The following is a 19,005-nucleotide window of genomic DNA, read 5'->3' on the forward strand; positions in this document are numbered from 1 at the left end:
CTATTTTAATCATATTCGATCATTGAAATTTTATTATTGATTGATATAATAAAATTATATCAAAATTCTGATAAAATTTTAGACTTGCGTAGTAAAGTTTATGTTTACCGCTAATTTCAAAAATATAAGAATGTCGTCAATAACTTCCGGTGACGTAAGTATTGCAGTGTTGCCATATTTTTATATAATGTGAACAGTAGCATAACAGTTTATAATGGTTATATTAGATTAGAGTGTTTGTTAGAGTATATTGTTAATTAATTGGTAAGAACGATGGCTTCCTTGGTTGCAGATTATGGAACTTCCTCAAGCTCAGAAAGTAATAGTGATGATATTTCGGATGATGCCGATAACACGTAAGCTTTCACCATCACAAACATGTTTCTCTATTGTTTGTTTTCTTCTTTTTATAATGATAATTCCTTTAAAGTCACAGAAATTTAAACTTTTAAAATGAATTATAATTACTACATCTTTAACATTATATTTTGCACAAAGGTATGTTTCTTTTTTTATAAAACAAATAGCTTTATATATTTTCATCCATATTTATTAAATAAAAATTAAAAAAAATATATTTATTCCATAAATCTTATATTCTACAATATTAATCTATGCCATTATTTTTATTCTAATATTATTTTATTTTAATAAATAAAATGTATAATTTTTTTTTCATTTCTACATATACATTTTTCATTATTAATGTGATTTATATAATTACATATATGATTTTTACACATATATAAGTATATTTAATCACAGTTGATACTTACACATCAAATTGAATTTGTTCTTTGTAATCTGATATTGCCTAACCCTTAGTTTTAAGGAAGAGGAAGAAGAAGATGATGAAGAAGAAGAAAATAATGAAAACAACGAAATATGTAAAACAGCTTCCAAAGAAAAACTTCCATTACCAACTCCAGATTTTAATGGCATACCTACAATGAAAACTTCAGTCTTCTCAAATCCATTTGTTGAAGCAGAAAAAGCAAAAAGTGCAATTCTTGAAAAACATGTAAAAATGACTCCAACTCTTGATGATACAAAAATGATAAATGGTAAAAAAATTTGTTGGAATTATAGAAAAGGTAGATGCCGGTTTGGACATAATTGTACTTTTGCACATGATTCTGATTTACATCGTACAGCAACTGAATTAGAAACAATTAGAACACCACAAGAAACAATTATTTGTCAAACTCCTTATAATGGTCAAGTTTCCATTAATGATGATGATGAAATAGATCAAGAAAATAATCAAATGAATAGGCGTAAGAAGAGGCCAGGATTAAGTCAATCTTTAATACCAAGCAAGAAAGTCTTAAAAATGTACAAAGCACAACAAGCTAAAGCTATTAGTAGGTAAATGTAATTATATCATATATATATAAGTAATGTTAACATATAATTAGCTGCTCTGAAATAGAAACAACTTTAAAACTCAAATGAATTCATACAAATGGAATTGATTATAAGCTGCATAAAAAGTAATAATCAAAAAGCATTAAAAAGCTTTATAAAAGAGCAAACTAAAAAATTAATCATTTCTTTATATATGAATAAAAAAATTTAAAAAAATAAATAAATAAAATGAAATGAAAATATATGCTTCCAAATAAAATTTTGCAGAGAACAATATACATGCAGATTATGCCTATTTCAAAATTCATGAAAATTTCAAAATTATTTAATATTCAATATTTCTAAAAAAAAAAGTGTTCGTTATGTATATAAAGAATAGAATTTAATTGTATAATTAATACTTCCAGGGACCTGTATAAGTGAATCATAATTCATTATGTCTTGCATGCAAATAGTTTTATAAATATATTTCTATTTATACTTGGTATTCTTAACTTGCCCATGAAACACAAAACATGTCTTCTTATATTTTGTTATGTAATTTAATTATATGTTTATATATCTCTCTTTTATTAAAAAGAGGAAATTATTTAAAATTTTTCTTTCATCAGAATTCTGAAGAATTTATAAGTAGCAAAAAATAAATATTCTACTTAAATATTATATAAAATATCATTACAGCTTTAATAAAAATTTTTAGATACTGTTTAATGTACAGAATAAAAATTATCCATATAAAAGTGATGTGTATGTAAAGAAAGAATTATATAAGTTATGTACAATATTGTTAATATTTTTTCTTAATAAGTATTTAATATTTAATTTAGGTATTAATAATTATGCAATTATAACAATGATATATGAAAAAAGAAAAAAACAATTACGCTTCCACTATGCATTACTTTTTACATAATGTTATAAGATATAAAATAGGAGTTTATAATTCTACATGGAAAATAGAAATATAAATGTTTATTAATTTTGATTTCATCAATGAAATATTATATAATTTCTGTCTTTAAATTTTTCCACTTAAATATTTTTATTATTAAAATTTTTTATGTTATTATATATTATAACAAATATATATTTTATATATATTTTAAATTTCATTAAGCATAAACAAAATTGATATGTATGAAATATCTAACTCGTTTCTTTAAAGTTTAATTTTGATAGACTAATATCATTGTCATAAATAATCAGAATTTCAATTTGGTAAATATACTATGAAAGTTACTAAAAATAAAATAAAAATAAAAATATATGCAAAAGAATTAGAAATATTTTATATTTTGTTTAGATAATTTTTTATTTAATAAGTTCTTTTTAAAATAATTTGTAAAAAGAACTATAACATTTCAAAGATTTGATATTCTAGAATAGATAATTCTTATAAAAATTTAACAATAAAACTGTTAAGAAAAATGTATAGAATCATGTGAAAATTACTTCAATTAAAAAATATAATCTTTAAAAAAAAAATAGTTTTATTTGTTAAAATGATTTTATATGCATCAATTTAACATATGTAAAAAAAAATTTGTTAATCTAAAAAGCGAATGTAAAGTGCGAAAATATTTATGCATCGAAAAATGTTATATTTTATAAGTTTTTCTTTTTTATTTTTATTAGCAATAAGTTTATGAAAAAATGTTTTGAAAGTAGCAATAAATTTCAATGATCAAGAAATTATTGATTTTTATTTTCTAATAATACCATATGAAAATGTAAATAAGCTTTAATAAAAAAATAAAATAAAATGAAAATAACATTTTAATAAATTTTTTGATTAACATTAATTATTTATAAGCAAAGAGGAAAAGGAGTCTCAAAATGTACAGAAAATAATAGGCACATGACATTTTATTACGATATTACATGGGTACAATATGAATTCAGATCAATTATGTATGGTATAAGTGCATTGATAATTGATTATTGCATCTTCCATTGAAAATATATATTTATATATCATTCTTTTTTTTTCACTTCTGCGACTAAACATCTCACAGGCACTTTGTCTTTAAATAATAGTAAAATTTGTGATAAATGTTTCTATGTAAAATAAGCATATATATATATATATATAGCATATATAGCATATATAGCATATAAGCATATATATATATATATATATATATATATATATATATAGTATATATAACCATCACAGTTTACGTTCATTAAGTTATATTCAATAATGAAACAATTTTTACTGTTAAATTAAATAATAAGCGTTTAATAATGAATTTAAAATTAATGTTCTTTATAATCTTATAATAATCTTCTTTATAAAGATTATAACTCAAAAATTATATTATTATTTAACCCAACAGTATTTCCAATAAATTAAAGAATTTTGAATTTAAAAGAAATCTTTATGGAAACACCTGTTAAGTATGTTTGACAAAATTCTTGTCATAACTATAATACATAACTCTGACAATACTATAGAACAGTACAATCGTTAAACCATACTTTTCTTGATATTTGTTGATATTTTCATTAAAAGATAAGTAAAATATTAGATTTATTCTGATATTTTATATCAGACTACTAATAAGTAATTTACTCAAAATTCATATCTGTTTATAGTATGGATTTTTTGTTTTACAACATTTTTTGTTTTCTACACTACAATTTATAAACTTAAACTTTTTTATATTTTAATGCAGAATATTATTTTTCTATTAAGATAATGTTAAACATTTCTAAAGGAAAGTATACTTCATACAGATCGTATGTTTTTAAATAATTATATAGCTTAATATTTATTTCGTATGCTCCGTGTTACGTGTATTTTGTATCAGAATTATTTATAATAATTTTCTTAAATAAAAAGATACTACAATACTCTAGATAAAATAATGAAATAATGATGAAAAATGAAATGAAGTGATTTAAATGTAAAAATGCTTAGTATATTAATCAATATCACTTGTTAAACAGATCGGTAAAAAATAAGTTACAGTCGAATTATTAAATACATTTCACACAGATATCTTTAAAATATGCACGCAAAATTAATTAGAAAAGAGGTATTATAGTTTATAAATTTACCATTATAAGTTTTATAAGTTTTAGAATTGAAATTTTGGATCGAATTAAGTCAGTGCCAATAAAATATTTAATTTTCTTTTTAAATTATTTAAGTAATTTGTTTTTTATCATTGTCTAACACAATCAATTCAAAATTATCTTATATCTCTTTATACTCTTTTATTTTTAGAATCATCGTTCAGTATTGTAGTAGAACTATTAGATTCTTGACTATTATTTTTTATTTTGCTATTTCGTTCGACAAATGTCACGTTACTATTCGTAACATCGTGAACGCCATTTTGTACGCCATTTACAACTTTATCTATACCATTAACTCTATAATGATCAACTCCGCTTATTTTTTTTTTACTCGATGAAGGACAAATATTTTTAATTTCTGTCGATCCAGATTCTCCCAAGCCTGCAAGGGCGTAATCTATGCAATTCAAAAGAGACTGATCAAATGACAAATCATTTATATAAAAAAGAATGTATCGAATAATTTTCTATGCATATATTTTTATCATTAAAAAAATCTATATAATTTAATAATTATACATATCTATATGAATTAATAAAATATATTCTATACATACCGTGTAAATTATGGCAATATTTATTGGTATTATTCCATTCTTCTCGTAGACTAAGATTGAACATACTGTAATCTGGATTTCCAGTGACTTCTTTTTCGATTGTCAGGAACTGTGGTAATATATTCTTAAGTTCATCTCCTGATAATGCTGTGTACGTTTCAAGCAGCATCAATCCTCGACATCTATAATCATATTAAATATGATACATAGTAATAAATTATTTTACTACATAATGTATAGCATTTTCTAATTCTGACCTTGGATGAGCGGGTTCTCTATATATATCTAATTGGAAATACTGATTGTTGATGAGGAAACAACGTCGACGTTTGAAAATGGTGAAATGTGAATCATCGCGTTGAGCGAGCATGTTCAAATAATCTCGATGAGTCAGTTGTGTTTTAACTTCAATCACTTGGCCACACATTTTTGGACGTCGAATCGTATGAATATAAGACCAGTGACCTGTCAATTTAAATTTATTTATAATATGACATGACATTATCGATATAAATAATATTAATATTAAAAAAGTCGTATAATAATTATATTTTTTTTGCACACCTTTTTGGCCACGTTTACGAAGACGAGCTTGCATCTTCGGATTGTTACTTTGGAGGTAGTTATGGACAACATCAAAGTCCTGAAACGGTGGAAACTCAGAGTCTGGTGGCAAAGGATCTTTGACAAGAAACTTGACTTTTCTGCTACTCGCTCGTAATCTATCTCCAGTATCGATACCCAGTTTTTGGCACACACATTCGATCATACGACAGATCTTTGTCTCAAAATCTTGCGAGTTATCTATTACATCGAAATAAGGATGTCCGACCCAGGCGGCGGCCGCTTTGTAATCGAGTTCCCGAGCCAATTCGACACCTTCCGATCGACATGCATGTTCTTCCGTCGAATAGAATTCTTCAGCACCATTTGCCGCTGAGACCATATGGATGATTTGATTATACCTATTGTCTCGAAGTTCGACACTATTCCATCCGTTCGAAGCCATCAGTAATTCCCACTTATCCTTTGAAATAACTAAATTGAATAAGAGAAAAATTAATTTTAAAATTTAATTATAAAAAAAGGAAAATAAAAATTTATAATTTGCTCACATGCAGAAGCATCCATGGCACCACGATCACAAATAATAAGACAATTTCTTGTACAGCTGTCACCCAGCTGGAAGAACGTATTCTCTATTTGTATCATCGTACGTAAAAGATTCTCTTGAAATTTAAATCCTGAAACAAATTAAGATAAATTATGCCTAAAATATTAAATCATCTAATATACAACAAATAAAACTATTTTCCATGATTTCTTTATCCTACAAATCAACTTTTACGCATGAAACTATCCCATTGATCATATCTAGCTGTATACTTTTTTCGCGTTCACAATTATTGCATAATAGCAAGCTATGAATTATTTTGGACATACGTTAATTTATTGTTGATAAATGATCGCGTATATATTAATATTTCTTTCAGAAAATAACTATATGTAACGCTGTTATAAGCGTTACAAGCATAACGAGAAGATTAATATAAATTTTTTCGAATAAATCATTTAAAAAATAATTTTAAAAATATATTTTAAATATGTATAAATATATATATATATATATGTTTTGCTTCTTTCTCGATATTATTGCAATGAAAAAACAAATCTTAGATATAAATATATTGAAACGTAAAATTATCGTAATAATTCACGCGATAATAAATCTATTTTGAATAGTATTTGAATAGTATTTATTTCATTGAGAAAACTTTTCAATTTTTAATCTTTTTATTTAACAATTTGAAGAGATTTAAGCAAAATTCATTTTCATCTATGTATAATTACCTAAAATTTTCACATGTCTTATAAAAAGATTATTTTTTTATTAAAATATGTGATATTTAATAATATATTTATTTCTTGCATACAAAGTAAATAATACATATTAGAATAACTCTTTTTAATAATGAACACACTGAAATAATATCGGTAAAATTATGTGCAATTTTATTTTAATACAAATTTTATATATGATGATATTTATAAATAATATTTAATTTATACATATCTTTCATCCCGATTCAATGTCATATTAATTCAAATGAACATTCAATTTTACACGCTTATGAAATATAAGCTCTTCTTAATTTTTAAAATTCTTTCAATAAAATCCTCTATTAGAAGAATATTTTACGCGTACATCGTTAGACAATCGTCTGCGTTACTCGAATCAAAGATATGATGTATCATTCCAGACAACTTATGTGTTCGTGTCTTTGTCATGATACGATATTCGATCGTTGAAAAAAAAAAAAATCCAATTAATGGAATGGTCAATTTCATCTTGTGGCCTCGATGAAATTCAGCAATAATTCCCAATGATTGATCTTTTTGTTATCAAATCATTCAACGTTTTTTCGGTATCGCCAACATGAATACGATATCCTTGTGGTTCTGCGACAAAGAACGGCCGTTCCGAGTACATCAAGTACGTAGAAACGTCTTTACGATTTTACAGATGAACAATGACGAGTATCACGAATACTTGTGTTCGAAGATGCGATTAATAACATTGAACGATTCTAGCAACGAATGGTTGCAATATTTACATTATGCTTGATGCACTTCTGAAAATTGTAGAGCAAGGAGAATCGAGAGGCATATTACAAGGTTGTTCCATTACAAGAAATCAGTTCTCATTTCCAACCTGGAAGATCTGTTCTCTTTGTAAATTTTCCATATCATCGATCGAAGGCTGTATACGCAAAAGCATGATCGAAATATAGATATATAGATATTAGCGAATGATTGAAAGTATATATAAATGTGCAATAAAAATAATCATGCCTAATGTATCAAGTGTAACAGGATGACATCATTCGATGGATCGCACAGGCAGATTTCTAGCAGCAGGGATCGATTCGAATAGCTCTAACAAGGCGCTTGGACGATTAGCCTCTTTTATTTTCGATAATATTATATCGCGTGCAGAGATTATCGCTTCTCAGGGAAGAAAAATAAAATTGAAAAAATATACAAAAATTGATCAAGCTTATTCTCTGAAAAATTCTTAGAATCACAATGATATTCTTGCAATATCCTATAATAAATTCTTAAAACTATCAATGCTTAATTTGCCAGGAATCAAATGATTAGTCAATTTGGCTTTGATAATTATTTTTTTAATTACATGAAATGGAAAAAAGACTGACAAAGAGAGAAAGAAGGGACAACAACGTTGTAAGTAAAAGGAGAAATTCGGAAGCGTATAATCTCTGTGATTTTCATACTTTGCATTCTTGAAATGAAAATAAAAAAAATAGAGGCTGTTCCTCGTTAGTATCGCCTTGAAAAGGGATGACTTTCTAAAACTCACCCTCACCGGAGTCAACTTCCAAGACCTCCGGCCATCTCGCTTCGTCTTTGTCCGATCTGTTCCTGTAATGTCGTTGCGAGGACTTCGTAATCGAAGGACGCGACCCGGATCCCTTTGCTAGAACCAACCGACCTTGAAGACACTTCCAGTTCGGTAAACCTCTGTATCCCCCCCTGTCACGGATTTTCTTTTTTCTTTCTGTGCACGGTTTAATTAAATCGTTCTAGAACGATTTTCATCGTTACGTTAGCCACGATTTTACAACCTGCCCCTCTTTTTATCATCGTTTGTCATCGAAATTGCTTGCACGCTAACTCGTCCTGTCTCCGCGTGATACGAGGCCTATCGATTCCCCTTGCAATTAATATCTTTCAACGAATTTCCATTCGTTCCACAAACGAGTTACGAATATCGATCAGAATATTTTATTTGAAAAATTTTGGTCGAAAACGATGAATTTGTTAATAAAGGTGAAATTAGTATACGTGTGTAAACATGTAGCAAAGCAATATCAAAAAAATTTTTAAATATCAAAAGGGAACAAGAATACAGTGTCAAACGAAAATGCCAAAGTTTGCAATATATTGATTTCATGATTAAAAAATTGTGTTATCGAGTAAAAGCTTTTTATGCTTTAAAAGGAATTTTAATAATTCATTATTTCTTTATTCAACGATTTGATATTTTGGTAAACACGATAGATAAGATAAAATTATTACCTATCATCGTTGAATTATAATCCAATTTGTTATTTGAATGATTTTATATATTTATTCAATAAACAACAAGTTAAAACAATTTTCAAAGAATAAAGTTAAGAAGTTGAGAATAAAGTTTGAAATTGAGAAACGAAATCTACGCGACAACTCACTGCGCACTAACAAACATATGGTTTCAACAAAAACTTCTGAAAACGAAACTATCATATGACAGTGTGCAGGTTTTATTTCTTTTTTCATGTCAACGAAAAAGGATACAACCCGGATCGAGCATTTCTCGGCGATCTTTTTACAACAAAGAATTTCTCTTATGATTCTCTGAAAATTCAAAGCAGATTCGGAATATTTCGTAATTCTAAATCAATAAAATTGGACAATTTAAAGTGGATTAATTATCGTGTTTAATAATCGAGCCAATTGCGTTTAATCATTATGAAATGATTTGCGCTCTCGGTTAACGAAACTTTCTATATAATTTTCTCGAATTATATAGTGCATATAGAGAGGATTCTATAAATGGAATATGGAATTGAAATAAACAATTCGTAAATAGATTTTTAACGATTGCGTAAATTGATTCGTCCTACTGTAACTGGTAATATCTTATCCTAACTGGAAAACTTGTCAATTGTAACCAGTTATTATTTTTCAAGTTTAATCTTTGGATGGAATCATGATTCATTATTTTGCAACAATGTTAAATTCAATGATAATAACATAATCGTATTTATATCATATATATATGATAAATACATGTATTTATACTATACACCATATATATTTGTATAATATTAATTGTATTAATATTTCATAAATTTAATTTTCATTGCTTTTCACGATCTAATTACAGATATCAGAAAACATAGATCTTTGTATTTTATCAATTATATTTTTCCGTATATGAAATGATTATTCTTCTTTGCAATTAAATCTTATATAAAAATAGATATAAACGCGAAAGAAATAGATTAACCAATGAACGAAGTTCTTTGATAATTAAAATACATATATTCCAAATAATTAATTAGATAGAAAAAAATCGAATAATCAAACGATTGAAATTTTTACAACTATATTTCATACAAAAAAAAAGATATATATTATGCTTGATTAAATATAACGTATTAATTGGTTAGAATTTTGCAAAACTATATTTCATAAAATTTAAAAATGGAAAAAAGTTTGATAATGGAACTTTTTAATTTAATTCGGATGATCGAAGTTTCTCTATTTTGTACTAACTCATCGTAGTTTAAAAATAAAAGAAAATGTTGATCTTGGATAAATTGTTTTAAACTCGTGACTCGTTTTTCCCGGTGCACTTGTTTAATCATCGTGGCAAGCTAAATATCTTTGCAAGGATCCGGCTTGAAATATAATTTAATTTCTACGCCACTTTTTCATCTGTGCGGTATTTGACGTTTCGAAAATTAACACGGAGAAGAGTAGATTCAACATTGTGTTTCTTGAAGCACAACCCTTTCACTTGACCTCTTTCAACTCTCACCTTCTACGAATCTTCGAATTTTCTTCGTAAAAAAGGTTCGAGGACGATTAATGAATAATGAAATTTTCCATATTAACCGAAAAATATATTTTTCGATACGATAATTTATCGTTTTTGTGACAAAAAAAGAAAGGGAATAGCAATAGTGAAAAAAATCTTAACGAACAAAATTATTTCGAAAAAGAGGAAAAAAAAGTAGCAATAAAACTAACGAAGTTGTCTAGACAAAGTCATTATTGGCGCGTAGTCAAGAAATTATATACGTAGAGTAACGACGATAAAGAGGATCCAACGATCGAATGCATATATTAAATATATATTTATTAATAATCGATGTTTGGTATAACTTATTACGAAGTGTCTATCGATGAATCGAAGGATGTATATATATATAAGGCTCATCAACAACCGACCTACATTAATTAATGAATATTCTATCGTACATAGATAACGGTAAAGAACGATAAATACTAGTCACTTCATTATCACGAATATATTATGGCGATTTTTCGTTAAAAAAAAAAAATTCTTCGTTAAAAGAAATCTTTAAACGAAATATACGTTTCTCTGGAATAAATGCAATCAATCATATAAAAATTCATAATGAAAACCGATTATCAATGTCATTTGGATTATGCGTATACGTATATATAATAGAAGAGAAGCCAAAAGGAGGATTTAATTACAGGAAGCCCGATTGTATCAGCATTTCAAGGTCGCGGATTAGAGCTGATAAATACTTTTATATAAGTAGAGATACGAGCAAAGGAATGTAAGGAAGATATAAATTTTTACAGATATACGGGAGGAATTATTATAATGATTTAAAATACAATTTTCTACGCGGAATTTGCACCAAGAATCTGGCCATCGTTGTTGGACTGCGACTAGTTACATTAAACAATTTAACAATCGTGTTTTCGTGTCAAATAACCTGTTGGAAGTTTCGAAAACTATGAAACTGGTGGTATTTTACTCTTATATATAGGATGAGGTAATGAATCTGGCAAGAAATTGGGAATGATATATCACGGATTGCACGTTTCACAAATATATATATATATAAAACATAACTTAGATAGATCGAATCAATAGCGATAATAAGGAATAAGAAATTTCAAATGAGATAAGTTATAGATATATCGCATAGTTTTGATGAAATTTTTGATCTCAATTTTCTGTTACATAATCGTAATACCTTGTGATATATATATATATATATATATATATATATATATATATATATATATTATTATCTTATGGTTAATCTAATCTTCTATAAGTGGGATGTGTAAACAGAATGGAAAATTCGCACGAATCGATGAAAATTTCTCGGTAGATCTCGGGTTAAGTGGTGAACAAACGATCATTTTGTTTTGCAAATATTTTTACTGCTATCGAACGAACAGACATCGTTTTATCTACCAGGATAATTGGTTGAATTTATTTAGAAGATGGCAAACATTTCAATGTTCGATTACGTTACGATCAAACTATCGATGAAAGTAGAACATCGAGAAAAGGAATGAAGAAAAAAGAAATATTTTTGTTATTTTTGGCGTTATTTCAAGAATATAATACCAGTCAACTATGTATAGCTGCTAGATAATTCTGCATTAAACGTTGTGAGAGATTTTTTTTACGAAGATTCGTTACGATAATCGTAACCTATAAATCAGTATGATAATGTAATTGAATACATTATGTAACGAGGATATAACGATCCTTCTTACATAAAAGCGTTCTAACAGAACGTACTTCGGATACCAAACGCGATCATTGAATTTATTAGTTTTGATTCTAATATTACTTTGTACTGTGATTAGTCATGTACGATTAATCCAGATAATGAGTTACTGGCAAGCAGAAAGGGTTTAACGATGACCTATCGAAGAAAAGTACGCCACCCAGAATGGAATATTGAAAGAATATCTATATTATATATATATTTATAAAATAATTATACAAAATCAACGTTTTGAAAAAATAATTTTCAATATTTTGTATATTATGAAACTATAAAAATTCAAATATTTATGTTTCGTCAACGACGAGAATATTCAGAATGAATTAATAATCAAATCCACTCGAAATGGAATGTTAATTTATTTATTTGTTGATAAATTTCTTTAGTCAAGTTAATTAACGACAAATATTTTTTTACGTCTAATAGAATTAAAAAAAGATTCTTAAAAGATCCTAAGAAAAACTTCTTAGGAAGATTTTAAAAGACTTCGAATTTCGTTTTATCCCCGAACGAAAATTGATCTCCTTTTTTTTCTCTCGTTTTTTTAATTATTATTATTATTATTTCAATCGATTACCAATTAAATAATGAATATAATACGAGGATCATTTTATATCATTTACACGAGTTAATCGTTCCAAAACACCGTGCGCGTCTCGTGACTCGATCGCGTTGACCACTTGAAGCGAGAATCTTGGCAAGTTGCCGGTTTCGATTTTACGCAATCGTCGATGTTATACACCGGCTATTCTTCTTTAGTCCACCCGCAACCAACTGTACGGATTCTTCTTCTCTTTAATGCGCGCGATATCTTTTTCTTTTTTTTCTCCTATACGTTTCCATACGTTTTCATGTTTTTAAAATAAAATTGTTTTTCTCGTTGCGTCGTTTCGTCCGTTTCAATGTTTTACCTGTATTTGACAGAAGTACGCCGATAGAGTGTGATGCAGAATGACGTAACATTGCGTAATATGAATTCACGTTACAAAAAAAAAGAAAAGATACATTTATTTGAATGATTGATCATCATTGATTATTACATATATGATTATTACGACTTTGACTTATTGCATACTATTTGCATATCATTATTCAAATTAAAAATATCTTCTTTTTATTATTCAATTATGAATTTTTTCCGATGTCGAGAAAACTACGTAGCACCGTTCTTATCTCGTTTCCAGTATTTTATACGAGAAATATACCGGTTTGTTTTATAAAGCTTTAAAACTTTATTCGAGTTTGCAATGGCATTTAAAATATTATCTCAATTTCTGAATTATCGTATAGATGTATATCCATTCGAAATTTCGTCCAAAGGCAATTCGGATGTTTTATCGTCAAAGGACAAATACGGGGACAGGTGACAAATATGAACAATTTAAATTTGTTATTGAAAGTGATTTCGGGCTGATAAAAAGTTTTGATGACGGTCGATGCATACACAATGATATCTACGTTTAAACGGCGGCAAGGGGTAAAATGTGAGGGCATGAGAAGTGCTCGCGCGGACCAACGATCGATACTGCTCTGACATTGTGTCTCTCCTCAAACTTGCGTATCCACTACACCATAATCGCGAAACAATCTTGTTCTGTTTTCTAATCTTCATTAAAATATGTTATTAGCTTCGATATTTGACGTAGAAATAATTCATTGCGGTTAGAGACATTTTGTAAGAAAAAGCTGTGAATATTTATTTTTTTAATCCCTTAAACGTTTATTCCGATACTATACTGTTTCCAAATTGTGAACTTTTGATAACATTTCAAAACATTTAAATTTGATTTCCCTAAAATTATAATTTAATTAATTAGAATGAGATTACAATATACAAAAAAGAATAATACGATAATAGAAAATTTGTTATTACGAAAATTTGTACAACCATGCAGTATATCTTCAACGATGAATCATAACGCTTAAGAGATTAACTAGGAATTAATTTTCATCAGTCAATATTTTTAGATTTGTCTGTAAAAGTTAAGAAATAAATTAAGAGAATATGAAGTTTGTCTATTTGCCTGATTATGGCGTAAAAACATTGCATATTTTTTATAAGTTTCATAAAAAAAAAATTGAATTCATTTGAATTATAAAATTATAATTTGATAAAAAAAAAAATATGGATACAGATGAATTTTCGTTGGCGAAGATAAGCGCGCAGACATAATAAAAGCGGTGAAATATAAATTTTGCAGTTGGGTAATGTTTTTCTTCTCGTAGAAGCCTCGTAAACGTTTTGTTACGAGTGTTTTTTTATCAGTGTCGTAAACTCGAGCCAAGGCACACATAGTAGCGGAATTCCAGGAAAGGGAAAGCATGGATAACGCGTAGTACATGAAACACGGATTTAAAATGCGGCGGTAGGTTGAACCGGATACGCGTATTCGAAACGGATGCGAGACTAAAACTAGAGAAGAATGGTAGAAAATGAAAAGTTGAAGTGAACTTACCCTCTTCAGCGTTCAGGTCTGAATACTTTACGCCGCCACTGAAATGGAAAAAGTAGAGGAAAGATGAAACTATTGATAAACTAAAGTATGATAGATAAGAAAAGAAGAGTATCGATCTTTTTTTTTTTTTTCTTTGACTCAAAAAATAATATAACGTATGTGAAAGAAAATTGTCTGTTCGTTTATCGGGTATAATAATTCATTATTGTTAAAAACTTCGCATGTGACGATACTCTCACGTGTTTCGTTTTTTTTTTCTTCTTTTTTTTTTTTTTTTTTTTAAGTTTATTATCGACATGCTAATCTCGACATTAAAATAGACTTCGTGCACAATGCACGTATTCGTCGAATAAGTGGTTCTCGCGATACATGCGCAGCGTTCTTTCGAATCAATTGATTTTACACTCGATGATTCATCGTTTGTCACAATCAGGATATAATTTTATGCAACTTCTATAAGCTCTGGTTCCGATCGCTGACAAAGGATGTTGAAGTACACCGTACTCCAATGTTTTCTTTTGCCGCTGATAAAATCGCAAATCGTTTCTATGCTATCACCATTGTTACGTCTTATTAGTACGATTCTATGTCTCAATCAATAATTCTATGACTAGACAGCGAAAGGTAACGGAATAAGCTCGAAACGAAAATTTAAACGTATGAATTAAAGCGATTCTTTTTGCAAGCTGGAAACCGAGTCCGTTTCTATCAATATCTGAAAATGATAAAAGAATGCAATTTTGTGAATTCTTTTAATTTGTAAGATTGAAAGAAACGATGGAGTCATCAAACGATTTCCAAGCATGTTTAAGTAGCTTCGAATTCATACCAAAAACTTTTGTTTTTTGGCTGTATCTGTTCTTTCCACTGAACATATTTATAAATTTGTTATCGTGTAATTGCATACCTGAGCAGCACGGTCGCTGTCTCGGGAACACGGAACACCTGAAAAAGAAGACAACCAGCGCTCTATCGAATCCAAATCGAAGGGTTATAACCAAAATCAGTTCGTATATTCAGTTCATTTTTTTTTTTTTTTTTTTTATTTTCATTATATTCATCTTAATCGATCACGAACGAAATTTTAATTATTTCCAAATATTGTATCAAGGCAAACGATTTCGAAGAGATAAATAAAATATTTGATAAATTCTAAAGATAAAAAAAATTGTGTGTATATAAAATCATGTAGAGTAATCCTTTCGTTGTTAGATAAAAAACTTGCGAAAACTTACAAAGACAAAATTATGAAGACTACGGATTAGATAAAAATAACAAAATGAAATAAATGGATTTGCTTATATAATACAGTCTAATTATCTTATTGTTCGACGTATTTTCTCATTAATCGGAGAGTACTCAATTGTTTAGTGTGTTTGTTTTATTTAAATCGAATTTTTGGTCAAAGAGATAGGAATAATTTATGAGACATTTTTTTGTAAAGGAGTGTCACCTTTTTATTCATAAGAAAAAAAGCGAAATAAAAAACAGAGCGGAACATGCCTACCTTCCATCCCAAGTTTTCAAAGAATGTGCATAGCCGAGCCTGTCCAGTTGTTTTGCCGCCGCAAGGTCCTGAAACACAAAAATGAAAAAATTCTTAAGCCATCTCATTTCTTTTTTTCTCTTTCAACTTGGGATTTCGTTTTGTTTTTGTTTGTTTTTGTTTGTAATGTGACAATATAATTATTGGAAAAGAAAAGAAAATGCTTGAGAGGAAACAAATTAAAAGATTACAACAAACTATAAAAATTATTATAACAATTTATTATAAACTATATTTTTTTTTAAATATATATTGATTACATCGTTGGATTTAACAACGTAAAACAAATGGCATAAAAGACATACATCTATATCTAAACGTAGAGGATGTAAGAAGGTACGTGGTGGTATGAAAGTACGGATTATTCTTGTCATACGAAAGCAAAACGAAAAGGTTATGACGTCGCTAACCTTGACTTCCGCGATACCGCATGGCTATTGAACTCGAGTAGCGTAAATAGAAATGTCTTTGATGCGATCAGCATCCCAAATAATGAAATCAGATTGCAACAAATCCGGCGCAAATTTCTACCTCTTTAGTAAATCGAATTAATCTCTTTAAATCATTCTAATTATAAAATTAAATTAAAAAAAAAAAAAATGAAAAGTAAAAAACTATAGATTTTAACAAATTTACAAAATTTTCATCAATATATATGAATAAAAATATTTTTATTCATATATATATATATTTATTTTGACGTGTTTTAACATGTTTGTTATCTTTATTATACTTTAAACAACGCTGATGGATGAAATGATTCATGATTAAAAAATATTTCTTGAGACATTTAAGATGTATATATTAATATATTTCAAGTGATCGACCATCTATGCGCCATTAGCCAGCTGCACGCTCATTGACTCATAATTGGTTTGAATTGTCACACGCTGACATGAACACGATTTCATTAATATTGTGAATTGTGAGAATTTTTTTGCTACAAATCAATTTTCGAAAATGTCAAATATAAATTGAAAATTTTAAAAAAGATTACTTACATACGTAATGTAAATTATTATGACAATCTATGAATATTGTTTTATTATAAATATAATTACATTTATATATTGTAATTTGTCAGAATTTATTAAATATTTATTATACAAAAAATATTTTATAATTATTATATTTGATATATATATATAATTAATAGAATAATATTTCTGAAAAAAAATGATCGATTGGTATGAAAGATATAATTGAATATTATACAATCAATTGTAAAGTAATTGTAAAGGTTAATAGTGTTTATATTGGCATGAATGTTCAATTCGAAGCTATCGAAGGATAGATCATTGATTACTAGGATCTTTTTTTAATAATTCTAGAACAGTCGTTTTATTTATGACATCAAATTCACTTTGCTTAATTAGTCTATTTATATATAAGATTTTTTATAGAAATTGAAATTGATCCATTGAGTTCTTAACTTAATTTTCGAATGTAAATTGGAATGTATATATCAGAAAAATAAATATTAATATATCATATTGTTATGATGTCATGCTATGATTTGAAAAATCATGTTTTCGACGATGTAAATTTAGACACGTCAATATTGTTAAAATAGTTATGTTTCATTCTATAACATTTCGAGTTATTTCATTTTATTTGCGTTATCCATCTTAAAATAAATTATACGTTGCTAAGTTCATTTTACAAGGTTAAAAATTTTATGTGAATAATAAATAAATCTTTTAAATTTATTCATAAATGATGAATAATGAATAACGATTTTATTCGAATTTAAATTTGAATTTATAAAATTTTTATAGAAAGAAAATTCAAATGATTGCGATCATATAGTCATATATATGAATAATTTTTTATAAATGATTATAAAAAAAGTAAATTTAAACATATATACGTAAATTCAAAGTAAAACGATACAATTCGTGTTTCATTCAGGAATTCAATCAATATTTTCACACTACTGATAAGCACGTAAAGCATCCTGTATGTAAAATGACTGTCACAGCGGAAAGAACTTACTTTTCGTTCATTTGTGTGTAAAAATGATATTTGATAAGCAAAAAATACGAATTGATTAAAATAGTTATAAAGCTGTTGGAACACGTGGTTTACATCGATGTGTATAGATCGCTCCTTCGAAGATATTTTTCCAGTAAATAATCGAAAATACGAAAATTGAAAATATATGTGGAAGTAACATCTATTTTATCGAATATAAATTTTTTGTAAAGTAAACGATACATGGAACGTATGACAATGAATTTTTTATTAGTTAAAAAAAAAAAAAAATAACATACCTCCAGTGAGCACCAATTTGTACAGACGTTTCTGCTCCATATTAATATGAATGTTTAAAAACTCTTTTTTGCTGATCAAATCTACGAAGTAGTTTTCGAGTCGATGTCGATGTATGGATGGAGATAGATTCTTCGTCTGGCACGTGAATGGTGTCTACAGTTACAACGAATACTACATGAACACTTCACCGTTCATTTCGATATACTGTGGAGTTAAGTACGTCGAAGACATGAGAATAAAATGATGATATCTTTACACAGAAAAACAGTAAACTACTACTTGAGAGAGCAGACGTCTGCCTCAAAATGAAGCGGTCTGCATCTGCGGGTTGGTTAATCGGGTTATACTATTCTCTTCTGTGTGTA

General features: G+C 27.4%; 2 protein-coding genes across 6 annotated transcripts; one reads left to right on the plus strand and one right to left on the minus strand.

Annotated features, from left to right (window-relative positions):
• Positions 1-155: 155 nt before the first annotated feature.
• Positions 156-1,855, plus strand: LOC552192. 2 transcript variants are annotated; one of them, XM_006560868.3, is made up of 2 exons: positions 156-356; positions 826-1,855. In XM_006560868.3, the coding sequence occupies exons 1-2, from the start codon at positions 274-276 to the stop codon at positions 1,370-1,372; spliced, it is 630 nt and encodes a 209-aa protein (XP_006560931.1). In that variant the 5' UTR covers positions 156-273; the 3' UTR covers positions 1,373-1,855. The 2 variants fall into 2 exon arrangements, with proteins under 2 accessions (XP_006560931.1, XP_016766936.1); XM_016911447.2 differs by having other exon boundaries at positions 211-498; positions 833-1,855.
• Positions 1,856-3,216: 1,361 nt separating this feature from the next.
• LOC409872 (TRPL translocation defect protein 14) lies at positions 3,217-19,005 on the minus strand. Of its 4 annotated transcripts, XM_026439394.1 has the most exons (10): positions 18,640-19,000; positions 16,328-16,395; positions 15,728-15,765; positions 14,821-14,858; positions 8,392-8,508; positions 6,125-6,253; positions 5,574-6,047; positions 5,267-5,474; positions 5,010-5,191; positions 3,217-4,849 (listed from the first exon to the last, which is right to left on the minus strand). In XM_026439394.1, the coding sequence occupies exons 1-10, from the start codon at positions 18,677-18,679 to the stop codon at positions 4,581-4,583; spliced, it is 1,563 nt and encodes a 520-aa protein (XP_026295179.1). In that variant the 5' UTR covers positions 18,680-19,000; the 3' UTR covers positions 3,217-4,580. The 4 variants fall into 4 exon arrangements, with proteins under 4 accessions (XP_026295179.1, XP_006560930.1, XP_016766935.1 ...); XM_006560867.2 differs by lacking the exon at positions 8,392-8,508 and having other exon boundaries at positions 18,640-19,005; XM_016911446.1 differs by lacking the exons at positions 8,392-8,508; positions 15,728-15,765 and having other exon boundaries at positions 18,640-18,972.

This window comes from Apis mellifera, linkage group LG3 (genome assembly GCF_003254395.2).
Source record: "Apis mellifera strain DH4 linkage group LG3, Amel_HAv3.1, whole genome shotgun sequence".
Lineage (NCBI taxonomy): Eukaryota > Metazoa > Arthropoda > Insecta > Hymenoptera > Apidae > Apis > Apis mellifera.

What these genes read in the sequence shown, in the direction of transcription:
- LOC409872 (XM_026439394.1), bottom strand. Translation starts at nt 18,679, where the DNA reads ATGGAGCAGAAACGTCTGTACAAATTGGTGCTCACTGGAG. An exon ending in AGACCTGAACGCTGAAGAGG is followed by an intron (nt 8,509 to 14,820) that starts GTAAGTTCACTT and finishes GGTTGGTTCTAG; the next exon opens with CAAAGGGATCCGGGTCGCGT. An exon ending in TGCCATGGATGCTTCTGCAT is followed by an intron (nt 6,048 to 6,124) that starts GTGAGCAAATTA and finishes TATTCAATTTAG; the next exon opens with TTATTTCAAAGGATAAGTGG.
- LOC552192 (XM_006560868.3), top strand. Translation starts at nt 274, where the DNA reads ATGGCTTCCTTGGTTGCAGATTATGGAACTTCCTCAAGCTCAGAAAGT. An exon ending in TCGGATGATGCCGATAACAC is followed by an intron (nt 357 to 825) that starts GTAAGCTTTCAC and finishes CCTAACCCTTAG; the next exon opens with TTTTAAGGAAGAGGAAGAAG.